General features: G+C 42.1%; 2 protein-coding genes across 2 annotated transcripts in view; both read left to right on the forward strand.

Moving 5' to 3' along the window:
• Window positions 1-7,495: 7,495 nt before the first annotated feature.
• Window positions 7,496-13,699, forward strand: LOC121648216 (zona pellucida sperm-binding protein 3-like). The gene is made up of 9 exons (XM_041998220.1): window positions 7,496-7,704; window positions 9,204-9,511; window positions 10,878-10,996; window positions 11,088-11,191; window positions 11,281-11,458; window positions 12,596-12,713; window positions 12,794-12,876; window positions 13,041-13,126; window positions 13,602-13,699. Exons 1-9 carry the CDS (start codon window positions 7,554-7,556, stop codon window positions 13,673-13,675), a joined length of 1,221 nt encoding a protein of 406 aa, XP_041854154.1. The 5' UTR covers window positions 7,496-7,553; the 3' UTR covers window positions 13,676-13,699.
• Window positions 13,700-18,137: 4,438 nt separating this feature from the next.
• Window positions 18,138-19,692, forward strand: part of LOC121648215 (ceramide kinase-like) — a 75,444-nt gene continuing 73,889 nt past the window's right edge. Inside the window, exon 1 of the mRNA XM_041998219.1 lies at window positions 18,138-18,482. Within this exon, the coding sequence (XP_041854153.1) occupies window positions 18,347-18,482 (136 nt within the window). The 5' untranslated portion in view covers window positions 18,138-18,346. The remainder of the gene's footprint in view (window positions 18,483-19,692) is intronic.

Here is a 19,692-nt window from a genome sequence, read left to right on the forward strand (position 1 = left end):
GTACTAAAGACCATTGCAGACAGCTTCTGTGGCACTATTGCCACATCCCAAAGGTCCAAACCTAGGAAGTACACCAAGCACACCTTCATCAGAGCTAGAGACAAGCCAACAGCAACATCTAGAGAAACATCAGGACTTCTAAACACTGCACAGGACTGGCAGCTGACAGTGGACTTAGGCATGCAACTCAAGTTCCCCCAGCATGTTGCTAAGACTCAGGCCTCAGGTGCTGCCACAGATGGAAGCAGGAGGGGAGCTATCTCTAACAGCATAAAGGCAGCAGAAAAAGCCTCCATGTGGCTCCGGATAAAGAGAACCGATCTGTGGGTGAGCTGCCAGGACACATGCTGAGACCTGATCAACTTCGGCTGGGTCGCATGAGGGTGTCTGATGTTCGAGAGACCCAAAACACCCAGTGGATACATCACTGATGATGTGCCCTGGCTTTGCATCAGCGGATCTATCATCACAACAATCTTTTATAATAAGCACGTTTGATTTAAAGAGCAGCTCAGATATTGTACAGACTGTACAATCTGTAAAAGTCTGTGCTTCATTGTAAATATACTCCTCAAAGCTGGGTCTCCACTCTCAGATACACTGCTCCTTGTACAAGTGTAATTTTATCCAGTTTTTAGCTCTTTTATTTGCTTTCTTCTGTGTGCTGCCAAAATCGCTGCTCGCACATTGTTTCAGGATTGTTGAAAAAAACTGTCAAAATACCCAGCAAGTGGTGATAAGATGCTAAAATAACTGCTTCAGGCTGAGGTTGTTCATAGGATCACATCCAGACAATTACAGGGGGAATTCTGCTCTCAAAGCAAAGAATTACACTCTTGATAAGAGGCAGTTATGTAAGACTGTACATGAGCACGCAAACAAAATCTCTTCCTTTAATGAAGTGGCCAAAAAATATAAGTGAGCATGATATCCCCCTTATCTTGGAAATGAAAATGTGCTAGCTCTTTGGGATCTTTAGAAATACTTCTCTGTGATTGGACAGAGCCATCATTAATTCATCATGGATCTTTTAGAGTATCTTCTACTTCAGTTGCCTTTCTGCTTGTTCAAATATCTTTAAAATTTTCCATGATTGCATCGTGTTGTATGTGTTCAGTTATATTACTTTACTAGGACAGTGTCAGACAAGTTTAATTTTAGCAGCACTTTAGCACCAAAGAGGTATGTGGATGTGTCTTTCAAGTTCAGATTTTAACTTCCTAAATCATTATGCAATTTAGGAAGTTAAAAGTGGTGATGTTTGCAGCTCTCCTTCCATTAGTTTTTGATTCATGAAACCAGTGGCAGCAGCTGGTTCTGCTTCAGCGTGACTGGAACAGTCTGCCATCAGTGACAGAGGACAGGCGGAGGAAGGAAGGTGAATGGATGCTGTTGGTGAGAGGTCATGAGAAGCAGCACTCACCTGTCTTCTCATGACCTCTTGACCCTCCTTTGTCTGAACAACATCTACTACTTTCACACCATGTTTGCAAAGAAGAAAAAACATCACACACAATCTGGTATAAACAAAATAATATTACCTAATAAAAGAGTTTTTATTTATGAGTCTTAGAATTCTTTGTCCAGATTTTCTTGAAGGAAATCAGAAATTTCAGTTCAGTTTTCCAAAGAGATCACTGTGATAAAAATGACTTTCTCCATCATTAAACCATCTGGAGAAAATATCTTTAAAGTAGCACTATGTAACTTTTTGACAATAAAAAACATATTTACTTCTTGTTTTTGAGGCACAGTGACATTTATTTAGTTTCCTCCTTCTCAGCTGAACAATGAACAAACGCTACAAGAGAGCAAAGCTGATCAGCTGATCACCGACAGAGACGACCAGAGAGCGACTAGAGCAGACACGTTGGTACAAAACACAGCTGGGCTGTCACAAGTTTTAAAAAGAATGTGGGAAAAGTGCGGATGTGGAACCCTCTCACCGGGAAAAGAGTGTGTGTTAAAACACCCCCAATCTCCACGGAGGCGACGTCCATGTTGCTCCATTAATGCTGAGTTTATTCTCAAGTCCATCCATTGAGCCAGCCGGCTGATCCCTTCCACCAGGCTTCTCCATGTCCCATCGTCATTACAGAGCAATGGCGGATGTGTGGGACTTGTCATGCATTAATTACATTAAAACTTTTAACTCAATTAATTACATAAATTAGTTTAATGCCGTTAACGTGTTATTTTTGACAGCACTATCTCATGAATGTTTCATGAGAAACGTAAATAAAAACAAATTAGAGAAACATGTATTATTACATGTATTCAATTGTACTGTAACGAAGCTGAGGTTCGTTACGTTGCCTGGGACTTGTAAATAGATTGTATAGCACACTAATTGGTTTTCATATACATTTGCCCGTTAAATGACATTTTGGTACTTTAAAAGAATTACAATCATGCACAAAGGTTGAACTGTTTATTTTACTGGTTTGTTTTACAGATACCTGCAAAGACAGCTGTTAACAGTGATAAGCAGAACATTGTGTGTAAATTTGAAGTCCATAAGTAATTTAATGGAGTAATGGGTTTTACTTACCTGGCGCATGGCCTCTCCAGGGTGACCGGGCAAATGGTTTGCAGGTGGCCTGGATATCTTTTGATGATTTGGGAGAGCCCATGCGGCAGGGAGATTTTGGAGTTTATTTGTATATTGGGTTTTGGTTTAGCTTAATGATTGTAGTGTTAAGTATATAGTGTGTAAATACTTTTAGCTTTTGTAGAAGGAATTTAAATAGAGAAATGTGTTATAATTGAGGATGCACCTGTTGGGGGAATGGTACAGCCCAATCAGCAGCAGGGGATAAATGAGATGGAGATTGTGAATGAGAGACGGAGAGTGTGTGGCTGCTGATGGTGACTGAACTACCCCGCAACAGAAGAAGTGAGTTTCTGTTTAAGCCTGTGATTGATAAATAAAATCTCCTCCAGAATATTTGGCGAGTGGAAATTCTGATTGATCGGTAACTTTATGAACCTACTTGCCAAATTGGCTGATGATCACAAAAGTTCATTTACAGCCCCGTCCCTATATACCCGACAGATGCAGCTGGGAGCTTCTTCCTTCTTCCTCTGAACTAATTTCAATTTGTATCTTTAGCAAAAAACAAAAAGATACACATTTTAATTCCTTATTATTTTAACTAGCTGAAGCCTTCCTGATGATCTTCTGGTGATCATGACTGATTACAGTTTATGCTCAAGGCATGACCGGAAGAACATGTAACAGTGGAGACTGAATGACCTGTTTCTGGAAAGAGTTTTTAATTTTATCCTCCTTTCTGTTTTTGTGTTAGTTTTATTTTGTTTTTCTCTCTCAGGACTCTGTCACTAGAAAAACTTGTAAATGTCTCTATCTGTCTGTCTCTGTGTGTGTGTGTGTGTGTGTGTGTGTGTGTGTGTGTGTGTGTGTGTGTGTGTGTGTGTGTGTGTTTGTACTAACTTTAGTATTAGTCTGAGTAATGTGACCTTGGTTGCACTAATTATTTCTATAGAGAACAGAGAAGTTAGAACAGGTCTTTCTGATCTAATAATTTATAATAATTTATAAATTCAAAAATAAATAGGAATCCCACAAGTAAATAACAACCTTGAACAGGCCACAAGAAAAGCAGCCACAGCCAAATACCTCCAATGAGTAAGGCAAGTCCTGAGGAGTCAGCTCAATGCGTTAATATTACTTTTATGCAATTAACGCATGCTTGGTATGAAAAGTTCAGTCCAGTTCTGTTTTTTTGCCATCTGCAGTATAAAAAAAACACATTGGAAAACAGTTGTAAGGAGCTCAAAGTGCACTGTCAACATTTAAACAGACAAAACATACAAAACACAAGCCTAAAAAATACAACACATGGCCCCAAACATGCGTCATTTCTGTTATGACAGCTGGAAATGGTGAGGCAAGATGGGAAAAATGAGTCGAGTGGCTCTATGGATGGATTTGAGAATAAACACATTAATGGAGTAACCGATTGGACGTCGTTGCTTCAGGCTGTTTTAAATGAGCTTTGGTCCAGAGAAGACAGCAGTGTTTCTGAATCCTGTTCACTTAAGACTTTGTTGCATGATGGAGCTTTAACCTGCATTTATGGTTTTCAGGGTGAACTGTGTTCACAGTGGTTTCTGAAAGTCTTCCTGAGATCATGAAATGATTTCCAGTAGAGAATCATATCTGTTTTAAAAACAGCCCTAACTGATCACCAGCATTGGGTTTGACCTTCAACTTTATCCCTTCCATACAGAGATTCCTTCTCATTCTCTAAATCTTTATATTTTATGCACTATACATCGTGGGATCTTCAATTTCAATTTCACATTGAAGAACTTTTTCTGAAATTGTTCCTAAATTTCTTGACACAATTTGTCTCAGTTTGGTGAATTTCTGTCCATCTTTACTTTTGAGACTCTGCTTCCTTGAAATGCTCTTTCATCAGTCATGTTACTGATCTGTTGCCCCTGTTCCAACAATTGTGCGTTGTTACCATCAGATCCCACATGGGCTCATATTTTATATGAAATGCTAAAATGTCTCAGTTTCAACATCTGATATATTGTTTATGTTCTATTGGTAATAAAATATGGGTTGGTGAGATTTGCAGTAATTGCATTTTGTTTTTATTTACATATCACAGAGTCCCTTTTTTTTTAGAATTAGGGTCCATTATATGTTTTATGGCCATATAACGAATAACAGTTTCATATGACTGCACTTTGCAGCTCTTTGCACTTAATAGCTCAAGTAGTCGCACCCAGACCAGTCCCTGTCATCCTCCACAGTAATCCCTCCCCTGATCATCCACACCTGATCATCCACACCTGTCCCTGATCCTCTCACTCTGCCACATTCACTCCAGTTCTACACTACAGCCAATCTCCCCTGATCAGTCACACCTATCTCCCGTCTGCTCACCGGTCCTTACATTCTCCAGCACCACATTCACGCCCTTGACGTCGCACCTTGACGTTCATACCTGCACGGACCCATCTCCTCTCCTGTACTCACCCCGTGGAGCTCCAGACAGCCCTCCCATTGCCTGCCTAAGTAAGAAGATTCTGTTTTGTTCTCAGTTATAATAAAGTTATGTTAACCTTCTCTTATCTCCGTGAGGTCCATGTCTGACACAAGTATCTTTTGTGGAATTATTGTGACATTAGATGTAAAACCACAGCAAAATTAGTTAATTTCATATCCACTATTAAAAGCCACAGCTTATATTGAAACATCATGAAAATAAGATTTAGAAGGCATATAAATACATTTAATCACTAATCACTCCAAAAATGACAAGAAAAGAGAATACACACCGAGTTAAAAAGCTAAGAAAAGAGAAATAATTTTGATCTGGCCCTAGACTTCGACTGGAATTATGAAAATCTCTCAGATTTAAGATTCTCTGGATGCTTGTTGAGCTGAGCTCATTCAAGATAAACCTGGTGGTGGTGTCTGTGCTACAGCTTTGATCTGCCTACTAAATATCAGGTAGTGTTTCATGACGGAGCATTAATCTGATATTTTACACTGATCTGACTGAAAACCAGCTTCATGTTAAAAACTGAACACAGGGAACAACATCAGGGGGTCTATGACAGCATGTGTGCAACAGCTGGTGTTCACATGAACCGTTACTGTGATGGATTTAAAAAGCTTAAGCTTGACAGTCGCAGCCATAAAACATTCCTATAATGTTTGTTATTCAAAAAGAGGAGGTTTCCATTGATAATGTCAGCTGTGGAAGTGACTTGGGAAGCTGTTGATGTTGTAATGGAATGACATCATCATGTTGGCTTAAAGTGTAGCTCCACCCCCTTTCTGCATAACTCCACCCACTGCCAAATTTGAAAAAATCCTGAAACTGCAAGGGTTGGGGTGGGAGGTGTGGGGTGATCTGGGGGCGGAGAGTGGGCGAATTGGGATACACAGGCAGGAATGACAGACAGCAGCTCAGTCAAGCAAGATGGGAATGGAGATTCAAAAAGCAGCTACGCCATAGAGCGTCTTTGAGGTGGAAGACTTTTCCCCTCCAGAAGAGTATCAGTGTGAGCCGTTAGCGATGTTAGCGGCCTGTTAGCTGCCTGTCAGCGGCCTGTCAGCGGCCTGTCAGCGGCCTGTCAGCGGCCTGTCAGAGGCCTGTCAGCTGCCTGTCAGCGGCCTGTCAGCGGCCTGTCAGCTGACTGTCAGCGGCCTGTCAGCGGCCTGTCAGCTGCCTGTCAGCTGACTGTCAGCGGCCTGTCAGCGGCCTGTCAGCTGCCTGTCAGCGGCCTGTCAGCGGCCTGTCAGCGGCCTGTCAGCGGCCTGTCAGCTGCCTGTTAGCGGCCTGTCAGCGGCCTGTCAGCTGCCTGTCAGCGGCCTGTCAGCTGCCTGTCAGCAGCCTGTCAGCGGCCTGTCAGCTGACTGTCAGCGGCCTGTCAGCTGCCTGTCAGCAGCCTGTCAGCTGCCTGTCAGAGGCCTGTCAGCTGACTGTCAGCGGCCTGTCAGCGGCCTGTCAGAGGCCTGTCAGCTGCCTGTCAGCTGCCTGTCAGCGGCCTGTCAGCGGCCTGTCAGCGGCCTGTCAGCTGCCTGTCAGCTGCCTGTCAGCGGCCTGTCAGCTGCCTGTTAGCAGCCTGTCAGCTGCCTGTCAGAGGCCTGTCAGCTGACTGTCAGCGGCCTGTCAGCTGCCTGTCAGCTGCCTGTCAGCGGCCTGTCAGCGGCCTGTCAGCGGCCTGTCAGCGGCCTGTCAGCGGCCTGTCAGCTGCCTGTCAGCTGCCTGTCAGCGGCCTGTCAGCTGCCTGTTAGCAGCCTGTCAGCTGCCTGTCAGCGGCCTGTTAGCGGCCTGTTAGCTGCCTGTTAGCTGCCTCTTAGGGGCTCCGGAAAGCTGTGCAGACTCGCGGCAGCTTGTGGCAGCTACACTTGCAGAAAGATTTCATCAGAAACTCTGGGAAAGAATAGAAGTCTGAAACTAGCAGATCTACACCAGGTAAGTTCACATCCCTTCATATGTGTTGGTAGGCGTGGCTTTTGTGCCTGGAAGGTGAGGACCCGCCTATTGGGGAGGGGCCTGTGAGGTTTTTAAAATTTTCTCATGACATACCAAGTATGACTCTACATCACGAAAAACAAAACTTGGTTTTACCCTGTTAATTCTGCTCAGAAATATGGGCTGTACAATGTCGAGACTTGTGACTTTAAAAACTTTTTTTTGTTGAATTGAAATGAAATTCAGTCTTTGTTTACTTGTCATGAAAATTTTGTATTGATATGTAAAATAATATAACTTCATTGTCGTGTTCATTTAGAAATGCACTGAAGTGCATTTTATGTTTCTTTCCTCAAAGTTCAGGTTAACAGTTTTTATTATTATTTCTTTAAATGACAAATCCAAAAAGTTCACGTTTGAATGCTACTCACATGAATCTGGTGTGGCTAAACTAAACGAGGTACAGCTGGAGGACCAGGGGCCAATCAGATGGTGGGCAGGGCCAATGTTTACAAAGTCTACAAAGCCACATTCCTTTCACAGAGCACTTTGTTTCAGAAGAAGAGACGGAACAAACGTGTGACAGAAATGATGTTGTTTATCAGGCTGTCTTTATGCTTATTCTGTGGAGCTTTAGCTGTAGCAGCTGCTATTTGGAAGGTAAATCCGAACATCGTACCTCCAGCCAGCAGGAGTGAAACTCCGAGACCACACAAGCCTCAACTTCAGCAGCCCAGGGGTAGGTGTGGAACAGCATGTGAGCTGTGCACTCTTGTTTGTGTTTGTAATGGGAAACGCTGAGTTAATGTCATTTAGCCCATGAGTAAAACTAGATTTCATGTTTTTAAAGCAGAATGTTTCAGGAATGTTTCGATGGAGTTCATGACTGGTATTGAACAGCACATGATTCAAATTAGAGTAAATTTAATCTTCATGGCTCTTTAAACTCTTTGAACTCTTCAGATGGCATCAATGAACGTAAGCCTTCTTTGCTTAGTGGAAGCTAACCATCATCACAGTTTGTTTTGTTTGACAGATACTTGGAGTCAGAGTTTTTGACTTTAACATAGTTGGTTGACGTCTGTCTCTGTAGTACATTCATTATCAAACATTAGTATCCTGACATACCTGAGAGTCTTTCCATAGAAGAGGCTTCTCTCCCACGACATTGAAACTGCTTCAGTATTTGTCATTTGTTTGTGCATTTTTGCGTGAAAATCTCATTCCATTAAGCTGGAGACAGATGAATAGTCAAAACAAAAAGTCAAAGGTATTTTTGTTTTGACTATTTGTCCCTTGACCTTGATGGGAAGCTTGGATGGTTTGTAATTCCTAAACCTGAGCTGGGCAGCAACAACAATCCCAGAGAAACGAAGCGTGGACCCGACTGCTGCTGCTCAGATAAAGATGTTTGCAATGAACCATTAAATCAAATTTTATTTACAAAGCAATTTTTTTAGAAAAGAAGCACAACGTGTTGAACATAAAAGCACAAATTTAAAAAACACATTTGATCAGACACACACACACACACGATTTACAATTTAAGAACTCAATGTTTATTCAACTGGCAGCTAATTGACCACTGGAAAAGTTTCATATCTCATCAGTATTACACACACACACACACACACACAGGAACACTTTTGGCCTAGAAAGAACTGTTATAGCAGCAAGAGGTGATAAATTTTCTCCCTTCATGTTTTCTTAACAGGTTATACTAAAGAAATTAAAATGTGAACACAATTCAGTTTTGATCCTCAGTTAAATTCTTGTTTTGTTTTTAAAACTTGAAATTCTGGGTATTTAGTCAATTTGAATATATGTTGCTTATCAAGAGTATAACAAGAAAAAGTAGAATTTTTTTACTCAAAAGCAAATGTTCTTCAAACAGTTGATTTTTTTTTTTTTTTTTTTTTTTTTTAAAAAGAAAACGACATCTATTTGTGGTCTTACTTTTTTTCGTTTATGAAATCCATCCACCCATCCTGCTCCACCATGATCTGTTGCTTGGATGTAAAAGTTCTCCTTATTGTCGTTTTAAGACTCTTGGCTTCTACAAAGAGACTTTCAGACTTTGTAGCAGTTTAGCTGAACTTCATCCAGGCTTCTTAAAGATGTAAATTTAAATAGTTTTTGTTTTGCGATTTCCATAAGGACTTGCAAACTGCTGTTAAACTAGTGTATAACTGTCATACTCTTACAAGAAATTCAACAAACATCCTGCCATCTCCCCAGATGTCCAGCAAGAGAAGCAGTTCACCAGAGAACCTTTAGCGTGGAGGTATCCTGAGCCACCAGCAGAGGAGGAGTCCCTCTTCCCTCCACATTTTGAGCTCAAGGTGCCAATGCGGGCTGAAAGCGTCGGGGCAATCTGTGGTGAGAACTCTGTCCGGGTGGAGGCCAAAAAAGACCTGCTGGGGATCGGTAAACCTGTCTTAACTGAAGATGTCACACTGGGAGGATGTGCTGCCGTAGGCGAGGATCCTGAAGCTGAAATCATGATCTTTGAGTCCGAGCTGCATGGTTGTGGCAGTCACCTGCTGGTGGGTTTTAAAGTTCAATCCTCTTCTAGAGCTGACATTTTGTAATCAATGTTTAATCAGTCAGTTCATTCCTTTTCTGTTTACTGTATCACCACTTTATTTTCTCTGTGCTCACAAAAATAGCTTCTATCATCTTTAGATGCAGCCCTGACCCTGAAACCAACTCTTGAATCAGACGTCTTTGGGGCTGGTGGTACCAGTAAGATGTAAATGTGTACAGGAGTTACTGGCAGATGGCCAACTTAAATCTTAAAACTAGGGCTCGTATCAAATTTCCCAGGTACAGTAGTGTGTGTAAGTTGTGATTAATAGCTTAACCTTTAGGTGATCTATGGATGCTTTCCAGGCATTTATATCCCATCCGGCAGCTTTACATCCAGCCGTACAATGTAGTGTTTATTCAGAGGCTATATGGTAAATCCACAAATCAATGGTGTCCTTGAGGGATGCTATCCTACAGTTTTTTCTTTTTTCATTTTCCTGGTCCAACACGTCTGACTGAAATTAACAGGTCTTTGTGACGAAGTTAACAAGAAGTATGTGGATCCATTTTTGAATCAGGTGGTGGGAGCAGGGAGACGACAAAACCCTGCAGGGTAGCAGCTCTCCAGGACCCAAGCTTTGACACCCCTGGCTTAAACTGATGTATTATGATGATGATGATGATGATGATGATGATGATGATGATGGAAAAAGCTCAACAGGTGAGCAGGAAGTGGGTCTGAAAAGAAGAAAAATAATGGTCCTCTGTGGCTGGAATAAAGCCAAGAAGATGTTTTTGATGCACGGTGGCGCCAAAAAACATCTGAGTTGGTTTTGTGAGGATAATGGGTGAATGGAGGCATAAATAACTGCAAATGGACCATACAGAAGAAGATTTAAATTTACAAATGCTTTCTACAAAGCACCATTTGTAAAAATGCCTTCAGGTCTTCATGGTGTTATATCTATTGATGTATTAATTTTAAGTCATTTTAGCCTCATAATCTGACAGCGGAAGTGATCCTGAGAGTCTGCATGTTGACTTTGCTTAAAGGGCTGAAGTTCTACATGCATTTTTACATAAATAAAATAAATAAAAATGGCAAATACGAGTTTTAAGGGTTAATGCAGGGATATCACTTCTGGTCCTTCATGGCCACTGCTTACAAGATTTTGGCTTTGGGGGGTAATTTTAACATTAGTGCTTCTAACGCAAATAAAAATGCCCACAATCCTTGGCAAAACTAAATAAAGTAAATAGAAAAAATTGCTTGGTAAAGGTCTGCACTCGGAGTTCTATAGAACTCTCTAGAATTTTAAACTGAGTTTAAAACTAGTTTGCAACCAGAAGTACTTTTTATTGGCATGATTTGATTATTTTTAGATGTCTGAAGACCTGCTGACCTATGCATTCACATTACTTTACACCCCCACTCCTCTGGGAGACGGGTCCATCGTTCGAGGAAGTGACGTCTCAGTCAGTATCGAGTGCCACTACCAGAGGTGAAGTTGTCTTTGGTTGTTTCAAAGCAAACCAGTAAGCCGCTGTGTGCTGTTCAGCTGTTTGCAGTTTATTTCTTCTCAACCGTTCCAGGAAGCATGACGTAAGCAGTGGGCTGCTGAAGCCGACCTGGATTCCATTCACCGACAGCAAATACTCAGAGGAAAGTCTTTACTTCTCCCTGCAACTCATGACTGGTGGGTTTTAGTTTTTCTCACCTTTTACAAAGTCCTGCAAGCAGCTCAGTAGCCGATGAGAAACTTAAAGTCTTTGTCCTGTCTGTCAGACGACTGGCAGCTCCCTCGGCCATCTTCTCAGTTCCTGCTGGGTGACATAATGAAGTTTGAAGCCTCAGTTAAGCAGTTTCATCATGTTCCTCTACGAGTGAATGTGGACAGCTGTGTGGCCACTGTTGTCCCGAATGCTGACACTGTCCCTCGATACAGCTTTCTTGGAAACAGCGGGTTAGTTTACTGAATTTTTATAAAGTACACTTTGCTTCTTATCTGGATGGATTTGAATCCAGATTCTCGGTTTGACGTGTTGAAGTGGTTTTGTACAGAACGGAATGAATTTTATATGGAAGATGACTAACTCATCTTTTGACGTGTGTGTCATGAATCCTCTGAATCTAGTAATGTCGTTTTATTCTGGACATGCACCATATTGCTTAAAAACTTCTAGATTCTGTCCTAAGAAGTTTAGGCTCCACTAAACATTAAATGGTCTTAACCCAATTTATTTTTAGTTTGTCTATTTTAAGGCCTCTGTTAAAAATCTGCATATCCATAAGGAAATGAGCATCTCTGCATCCACAAGGTTTATTTCAATACTTCTGGAGTTGTAGTAAAGAGAACATTTGTGATACTGGTTAAAATGTTTAAATATTAGTACATGTGGTGGTGCTGGAGAACAAGAATTTCAGGCTTGAGTAAACACTGTCAGGATGAGTATGAATATCTAATGTGAACATTATCTCTGCAACTCGGGTAAAACCTCACTTAGTTCTTCACTTATCACACTGTTCAGGTACAGTTTCCAAAATGGAACCATCTGTTTACAACTGGGACTTCAGGTTTTTAAAAGTTAAAAAGATGCAACTTCATATCTGTATGGACGGATAAGAGGGCCACACAATCTTGAACTTCTAAATGAGGAAATGTAGAGACATGAATACAGAAATGTTCAGACAAACGAATATATGGAAAGAACTTTAATACAAAAATATAAATAAAAGATGTGGATATGTAAAGAAATTATTCTGAACCTTTTTTTTCTTTTGCATTTCTTTAACTTTGGAGTTTCTTGTCCAGTCTTGGAGGGTGTCCCTGTTTCTCAGCTGTCTTTGATATCTGCAGATTTTGTTGTGATTGGTCACTTTTTGGTCCGTTTAAGCTTTGGATGAAACTGATCCAGTTTCTGCAGAGAATCCTTTCTGCTTCTTTGGAACGTAAAGATCCATTTCTGATGCTCTTACCAAAAAAAAAAAAAAAAGTCAGATTTGAACATGAATTTTTTCCTAAATCTTACTAGACATCTCTAAATATGTTCCCAGAGCTTCTTTTAAATGCAGATTTGCATGAGACATGCTTTGTGTTCAGATGTCTGTTCGACAGTCAGCTGACAGGCTCCAGCTCCAAGTTCCTGCCTCGGACTCGGGATGACAAGCTGCACTTCCAGGTGGAGGCGTTTAGGTTTGAGCAGGACTACAGCGGCGTGGTGAGATGTTTCAACCCTTTTTGCACCATCTACCTGTAATACTGTAGTTCACTACAGTAAAATATACCATTTCTATCCAGCTTTACATCACCTGCAGTATGAAAGCCACAGCTGCTGCTGCACCAGTCAGTGCAACAAACAAGGCCTGTTCATTTACCAACGGGTAAGATCCATCGTTTTGATGATTTAAAGTGTCACTTTTTTTTTTTTAAGTAAGCAGGCTAAATTGCCATGCAGTGGAAATCAAATGCACTGCACCGTGCAGGGAACGTCAAACATGTTTTCAGATTTGTATTTATTTTTTTAAACTGAGCTTTTAACCGACAGGTGGAGGGAAGCCAGCGGCATTCATCACACCTGCTCCTGTTGTGATACTGACTGCAGTAGTGGCAGGAGCGACCTGGACGGGATGGGTAGGTGCAGCACTACAGTTTTCACAAAATGCTCAATGACCATTACTTCTGTAAACCATCATATGAACCAGGCTTCTTGCACTACTTCATGGTTAAATCTAGACAAACTTGCTGTTCCCTGCCAATAAGACATCGAATGAAGCACAGCTGGCATCAAAGGGAAGAGCTGAAGCAGATTCATGTTGGTGTGACCTAATGAAGGTCTCATTATACATGTAGTCTTAACCCATCACACACACTTATATTCAGGATCTAAAAGTGCAATTGCTAAGTTAATGGTTAAAGTAAAATTTATTTAACTGTAACGGCCCATGAATGTTTGCTAGCTTTAAACAGCCTCAAACGCATCCAGAATATTTCACCATCTACAATAATCACATTTTCTACCGATCCTGAAACTAAGCCCCGTAAATCTGATCTAAGTTTTCTTCCACCTTTTTTCTTTTTTCTTTTTAAACTTGGCTTTGTGTTGCAGGTGCTATATCAGAGCGAGAAACGGTTTTTGGACCAATCGTAGTGAAGGAAAGACCTCAACGAGGGAGAAACTAAAGTCCAATAAAACTGGCACACAGACTGGACTTGTGTGGTTCTTTAAATTACTGACTAAACCTGTGTGAATTGTGATGTGTGCATACACTAAAGAAACTGTAATTCCTGCACCACTAAAAAGCAACTAGTTAATAAAATTGAATATTGCACTGAAAGAACCAAGTCTCTTATGATTCCCTTCTGCTACTGGATCCATTAGCAAGCATGTCCTTTGCCGCCTTGCATGGGACACGTTGGGGTTTCTTTAGTTCATATGACCATGGGTGAACATTTTGCTGAACTTTTTTTTTTTTTTTTATTTCTGGTCCCCATGAAAATGCAGGCCCTTTGTTGTCTGAACTAAATGTGTTCATCTAGCCTCACTTCTGAAGCCAAGTTTTCCACCAGGCATTACTGCTTCTGGTAAATGTGTAAATCTTTCCTATAGGTCTGTGTCCGACACGCCCCCCCACGCCATGTTGGTTGCGTCGCGGATAAAAACAAGCAACACGACGAGCAGTATTTTAGTTAATATTACGTTTTAAAACCGTTTACTCAGTCGCCAGTATGGAGAAAAAGAAGAATGATGAGAGGACACTGTACAGGAGGCCCGGGATCAGTTTTTGGCCAAACTGTCATCAATAACTTAGAGCCTTACGACCCCACAGATAAGAAATGGAGCTCCGATGCTACATTACTACCTCCAACCTCATCGCTGGACATAAGCTACCTCCTTTATGGTATCAGTGTTCACACGTATGAACAGTTCAGAAACTACAAATCTCTGGAAGCTCACGGACATTTCAGGAATGTCTGGGTGCAGACCTGTTCACATTTCCACCACAGGACTGAACAACACCGTCTCACTGCAAAAGTAAGCTCACCTGCTGCTAGTGAAGTTATGATGGTGGTTAGGGTTACTTTACTTGCATGTAAACCAGAAACTAATAATATAAATGTCCTTATAAACGAAGCTAAATAAAGCAAACTGGTGTAAACGGTTGTTTGTCTGCCAGTGTGTCTACAGGTCCTCCCAACACCTGACCGACTCTCCACTGAAGCTCTGGTCATCATGGAGGTCTACAGCCTGCAGCAGATAAAGAAGACTTCTGGATCTGCTTCATGGAGGTCTACAGCCTGCAGCAGATAAAGAAGACTTCTGGATCTGCTTCATGGAGGTCTACAGCCTGCAGCAGATAAAGAAGACTTCTGGATCTGCTTCATGGAAGTCTACAGCCTGCAGCAGATAAAGAAGACTTCTGGATCTGCTTCATGGAGGTCTACGGCCTGCAGCAGATAAAGAAGACTTCTGGATCTGCTTCATGGAGGTCTACGGCCTGCAGCAGATAAAGAAGACTTCTGGATCTGCTTCATGGAGGTCTACAGCCTGCAGCAGATAAAGAAACCTTCTGGATCTGCTTCATGGAGGTCTACGGCCTGCAGCAGATAAAGAAGACTTCTGGATCTGCTTCATGGAGGTCTACGGCCTGCAGCAGATAAAGAAACCTTCTGGATCTGCTTCATGGAGGTCTACGGCCTGCAGCAGATAAAGAAGACTTCTGGATCTGCTTCATGGAGGTCTACGGCCTGCAGCAGATAAAGAAGACTTCTGGATCTGCTTCATGGAGGTCTACGGCCTGCAGCAGATAAAGAAGACTTCTGGATCTGCTTCATGGAGGTCTACAGCCTGCAGCAGATAAAGAAGACTTCTGGATCTGCTTCATGGAAGTCTACAGCCTGCAGCAGATAAAGAAGACTTCTGGATCTGCTTCATGGAGGTCTACGGCCTGCAGCAGATAAAGAAGACTTCTGGATCTGCTTCATGGAGGTCTACGGCCTGCAGCAGATAAAGAAGACTTCTGGATCTGCTTCATGGAGGTCTACAGCCTGCAGCAGATAAAGAAACCTTCTGGATCTGCTTCATGGAGGTCTACGGCCTGCAGCAGATAAAGAAGACTTCTGGATCTGCTTCATGGAGGTCTACGGCCTGCAGCAGATAAAGAAACCTTCTGGATCTGCTTCATGGAGGTCTACGGCCTGCAGCAGATAAAGAAGACTTCTGGATCTGCTTCATGGAGGTCTACGGCCTGCAGCAGATAAAGAAGACTTCTGGATCTGCTTCATGGAGGTCTACGGCCTGCAGCAGATAAAGAAGACTTCTGGATCTGCTTCATGGAGGTCTACGGCCTGCAGCAGATAAAGAAGACTTCTGGATCTGCTTCATGGAGGTCTACGGCCTGCAGCAGATAAAGAAGACTTCTGGATCTGCTCTCATTGGTCCTCTTGGTGACTAATTTAAACATAGTTTACAGTTTTTAGCACAATTGCTCGTTATTTTGTTTCAGGGTTGAAATTTCCATCAAAGATGTGAAATTCTTTCTCTACATGACTTGAAGATATTTTGCCACAACTTCAGTGTTTTATTATATCACGTGTTCATATTCTGTATTTTCTTTTATTGAATTTTATGTTTAACGTTGTGCTGCTGCTGTTTATTCTGAGAATATCAATAAAAACTTGTATGAAAAAGTAAAACTGTCAAAATTCTTTTAACAATCATGTTTCTATTCAGTGTTTATCTCCAACATTTATAATGTAATTAAAATTTTATGTAATTTTCATTAAACTGACGCTGGTTATTTATGTTCTTAAGAGGCAACGAAGAGTCAAAATACTTCAAAAATGTCTTTAACACACTTTATTATTCATGTTTAAGTCATGTTCAAAAACAAAAAAAATGCACATTTTTGCTGCACAAATAATATAAAAAAAACACCTCCAGCTGTCTGACTGTACACACACATCATCTTCATCATCATCATCCTCTGATCAGCTGATCTCCATCTTCTCCAACCTCTCTGGTCTGTATCTGAAGCTTTCCTTTCCAGCATGAGGTGTCCTCTTCATGATCTGCAGCTCTCCAGGGTCTGCATCCTGGTGGACTTCATGGTCTGTAGATCTCCAGGGTCTGCATCCTGGTGGACTTCATGGTCTGTAGATCTCCAGGGTCTGCATCCTGGTGGACTTCATGGTCTGTAGATCTCCAGGGTCTCCTTCATGGTGGACTTCATGGTCTGTAGATCTCCAGGGTCTCCTTCATGGTGGACTCCATCTCTGCTGCTGCAGCGTCTCTTTCCTCAGCTGATCCGTCTTCGTCCTGCAGACCTGCAGGGTTTGTGGGTGGAACTGATGTGTCCTAGAAGCAGGGATGGTGTCCAGTCTGAGCCTCCATCATTTCTTAAGCTGGTTGACCAGCTAGTTAAAACTAGTTAACACTGGATGCTTCCATTAGTTTCACAATCTTAATCCAACCAGTTAACATCCCGGGTGGCTCGGTCAGCTTACAGGGGGTCGCTCGGTCAGCTTGCTGCAGGTGGCTCGGTCAGCTGCGGTTAGGTCCACTTTAAAGTGAAGTCGGTTGTTCTTCAGGTCGTAAACGCTAATCTGTGTGATGTAAAATAGGTGGATTGCGAAAGTCAATGGTCGAATCCCAAATGGAACACTTGAGCACTCCTGCACTCACGGGCGCGCTCCCGCGAGGGGCTCGAGGGTTCAGTGGTATTCCAATTGGAATTGTGTGAGTGATCAAGGGATGATGGCGGACATTTTTGAGCCCTTTCTGCCCCCTTTCCATAAGTCAGCATCGATGCCAACTTTCGCTAAGGAATTACCCATAAATCACTGCGATGTCACGTGAAACACGGAGTTTACCGAGAGAAGCCGACGTGTGAAACATGTTCTTCAGTATTGTGGCGCTGGGTCGTTACCCAGCAACCCATGTGCATAAACATTAAACAGGTTAACCCTATATTTCTTCTTTAAGTTTTCCCATTTCTTTGCAGCCTGGCTGGGGGTCACAACCTTCTGCAGACCCATTTCTGCAATGATAACACTATACACATACGCACACAGACACAAATGCTGCTCATCAACACTGGTTTTCTTTTGTTTTCAGCCCATTTACTTTTATATGGATTACAAGAACTCAACACTTACTCAAATCCTTGTAAGGACGCGTTGCGGAAGCCCGTAAATAGCGCTTCATGTTTTATCCTGAGACAAATTAATTTTTTGGTTTGGTCTTCAGACCCTGTTGATGGAGATATTACGTTGTTATTAGCCACATTCTTTCAGACATTCATGACAATAAATCATGGCTGCAGTGTTTTATACTTACAGACAAATCGTCGCTGCAGCAACTTCTCTTCTGTCATTTTTTTTTTTTTTTTTTTTAAGAATTGTAATCCTCTCGTTTTGGCGTCTCTCTCCTTGCAGTGCAGGTCTCAAAGTGCTGTCCCAATCCTATTTAAAGCATTTCGAGCCCTTGTGGCCTGTCACCCTCGACTCCTCATGCAGGTGATGTCATTTAGTCATCAGGGGCTCAGGGCGAGTGCTCAAGTTTTCGGTTTGGGATTGGGGGAATGTGACTTTTCCAGAAGCATTGAACGCAACACAAAGGTCCTCCCACATCCGGTAAAAACCGCTATCTGTCAGTAACAAACATCCCGAGCTGCAATCCGCTATAAGGTTCCAGATCTAATAACACGGCTGCTATTCAATACTTTTGATTTTTTGGAGGTTTGGAGCTTTTCCGGAAACACAGAGAGAACATGCTTGGGCGGACATAGCCGTACCGGGACTGCTGCTGCCTCCTCAGCCGGCTGAAGGACGGAGCAGGACGGACAGGCGCAGATGGATAGGCCGGCCAGGCTGCTGCTGGTGTCCGAGCTTCGCGTCAGAAATGCCGCGTACGATGTGAGCCTGAGCCGCTCACTTCTCACCTGGAAGAGACGGGCCCCCAGCCCGGTGTACCACCCGTTCAGACCCAGTAAGACCCAGATACTTTAATACGTCATCGTGTTTACATATATTCAGATCATTATCACCTTCTTTCTTTTGTCTGTTCACCTCGTTTTGGCTCGTGTGATAAACAAAGGACAGCTGGGACAGAGGACATGTTGGGGGATATGCAAAGTGATATATTGTTTTAATTTGAACATAACGCAGAGATAACACAATACAGAGAAGTCCCAACTGGATTGAGATATTAGAGATATCCGGTTACATAACAAACAATAACCAGCCTGTCATAGAGGTCACACTGCTGCTGGAAGGGGAACAACACAAACAGTCGCCATACATGAACTCTGTCTTCCTAAAACATGAATATTAGTTCATTCCAACAGCAGTTTAAAACGTAATGCCTTGTTTACCATTTCTTCCGGTGGGGGCCATTTTAGCTGGGTTAACGCAGGAATTAAACTCACGTGCTGCTTAGATTGGAGTAAAGCTCCAATAAAACCTCGAGATTCACTTAAAAGCAGCAGATTCGTTGAGTAGTCCTCTTTAGGTTCATCATCTTCAGCCTTTTATACCGGTATTTATTAATACACTGCAGTCCTTGGCTCTGGCCTTCCTCAGTGTACTTCAATTCTCTACTGGCGATTTTGAATAAAAAAATATGTTGTCACTGGGTTACTAGTTTAAAAAAAGGTCACCAGTGTGTAAGAAAGTTCAGTTTATTTCCACACAAAAGCCAAGTGTGAAATACTGGGAATAAAGGAACAAAAGCATCGGTCAATGACAGAAACATGTAATATATCATTAAATATGTGTTCCTATTGGTGTCTATTAACTTTACTAAAATAGCTGTTATGTTTTTAATGAACCATGTATGGGTCTCCACAAAGACATGAGCGGAGGAGAGGCTGCTGACAGGGCCGCTGACAGGGCCGCCATCTTGGTACAGTGCTGGTCACAGTGAGTGTGTCTCAAACCGCGCACTTACATGAGTGCACTGGAAGGTAGTGCGTAGTGCGCACTAAGCACTAACTTCTGTAGTGACACTATCGTGAGTAAGTCCTGATCCACATTGAGCACTAACGTTTTGCACTTACCGGTAGTGACGTACCAGCTTAGCAGCGCCGCTCTGTTAATATACTTTTTTTTTCTTCCAAAATCACGTTAACTTACGTGTTTGCATGTCATCATACTTTTATGCTATTAAATGCCTTTTAAAAGGCCTCATTAGTGAAACA

The sequence above is a fragment of the Melanotaenia boesemani genome, chromosome 10, assembly GCF_017639745.1.
Source record: "Melanotaenia boesemani isolate fMelBoe1 chromosome 10, fMelBoe1.pri, whole genome shotgun sequence".
In the NCBI taxonomy this organism is placed as follows: domain Eukaryota; kingdom Metazoa; phylum Chordata; class Actinopteri; order Atheriniformes; family Melanotaeniidae; genus Melanotaenia; species Melanotaenia boesemani.

Coding starts and splice junctions, on each gene's coding strand:
- LOC121648216 (XM_041998220.1), top strand. CDS start 7,554: ATGATGTTGTTTATCAGGCTGTCTTTATGCTTATTCTGTGGAGCTTTA. Junction 12,714..12,793: donor AGCAGGACTACAGCGGCGTG/GTGAGATGTTTC, acceptor ATTTCTATCCAG/CTTTACATCACCTGCAGTAT. Junction 13,127..13,601: donor GAGCGACCTGGACGGGATGG/GTAGGTGCAGCA, acceptor TTTGTGTTGCAG/GTGCTATATCAGAGCGAGAA.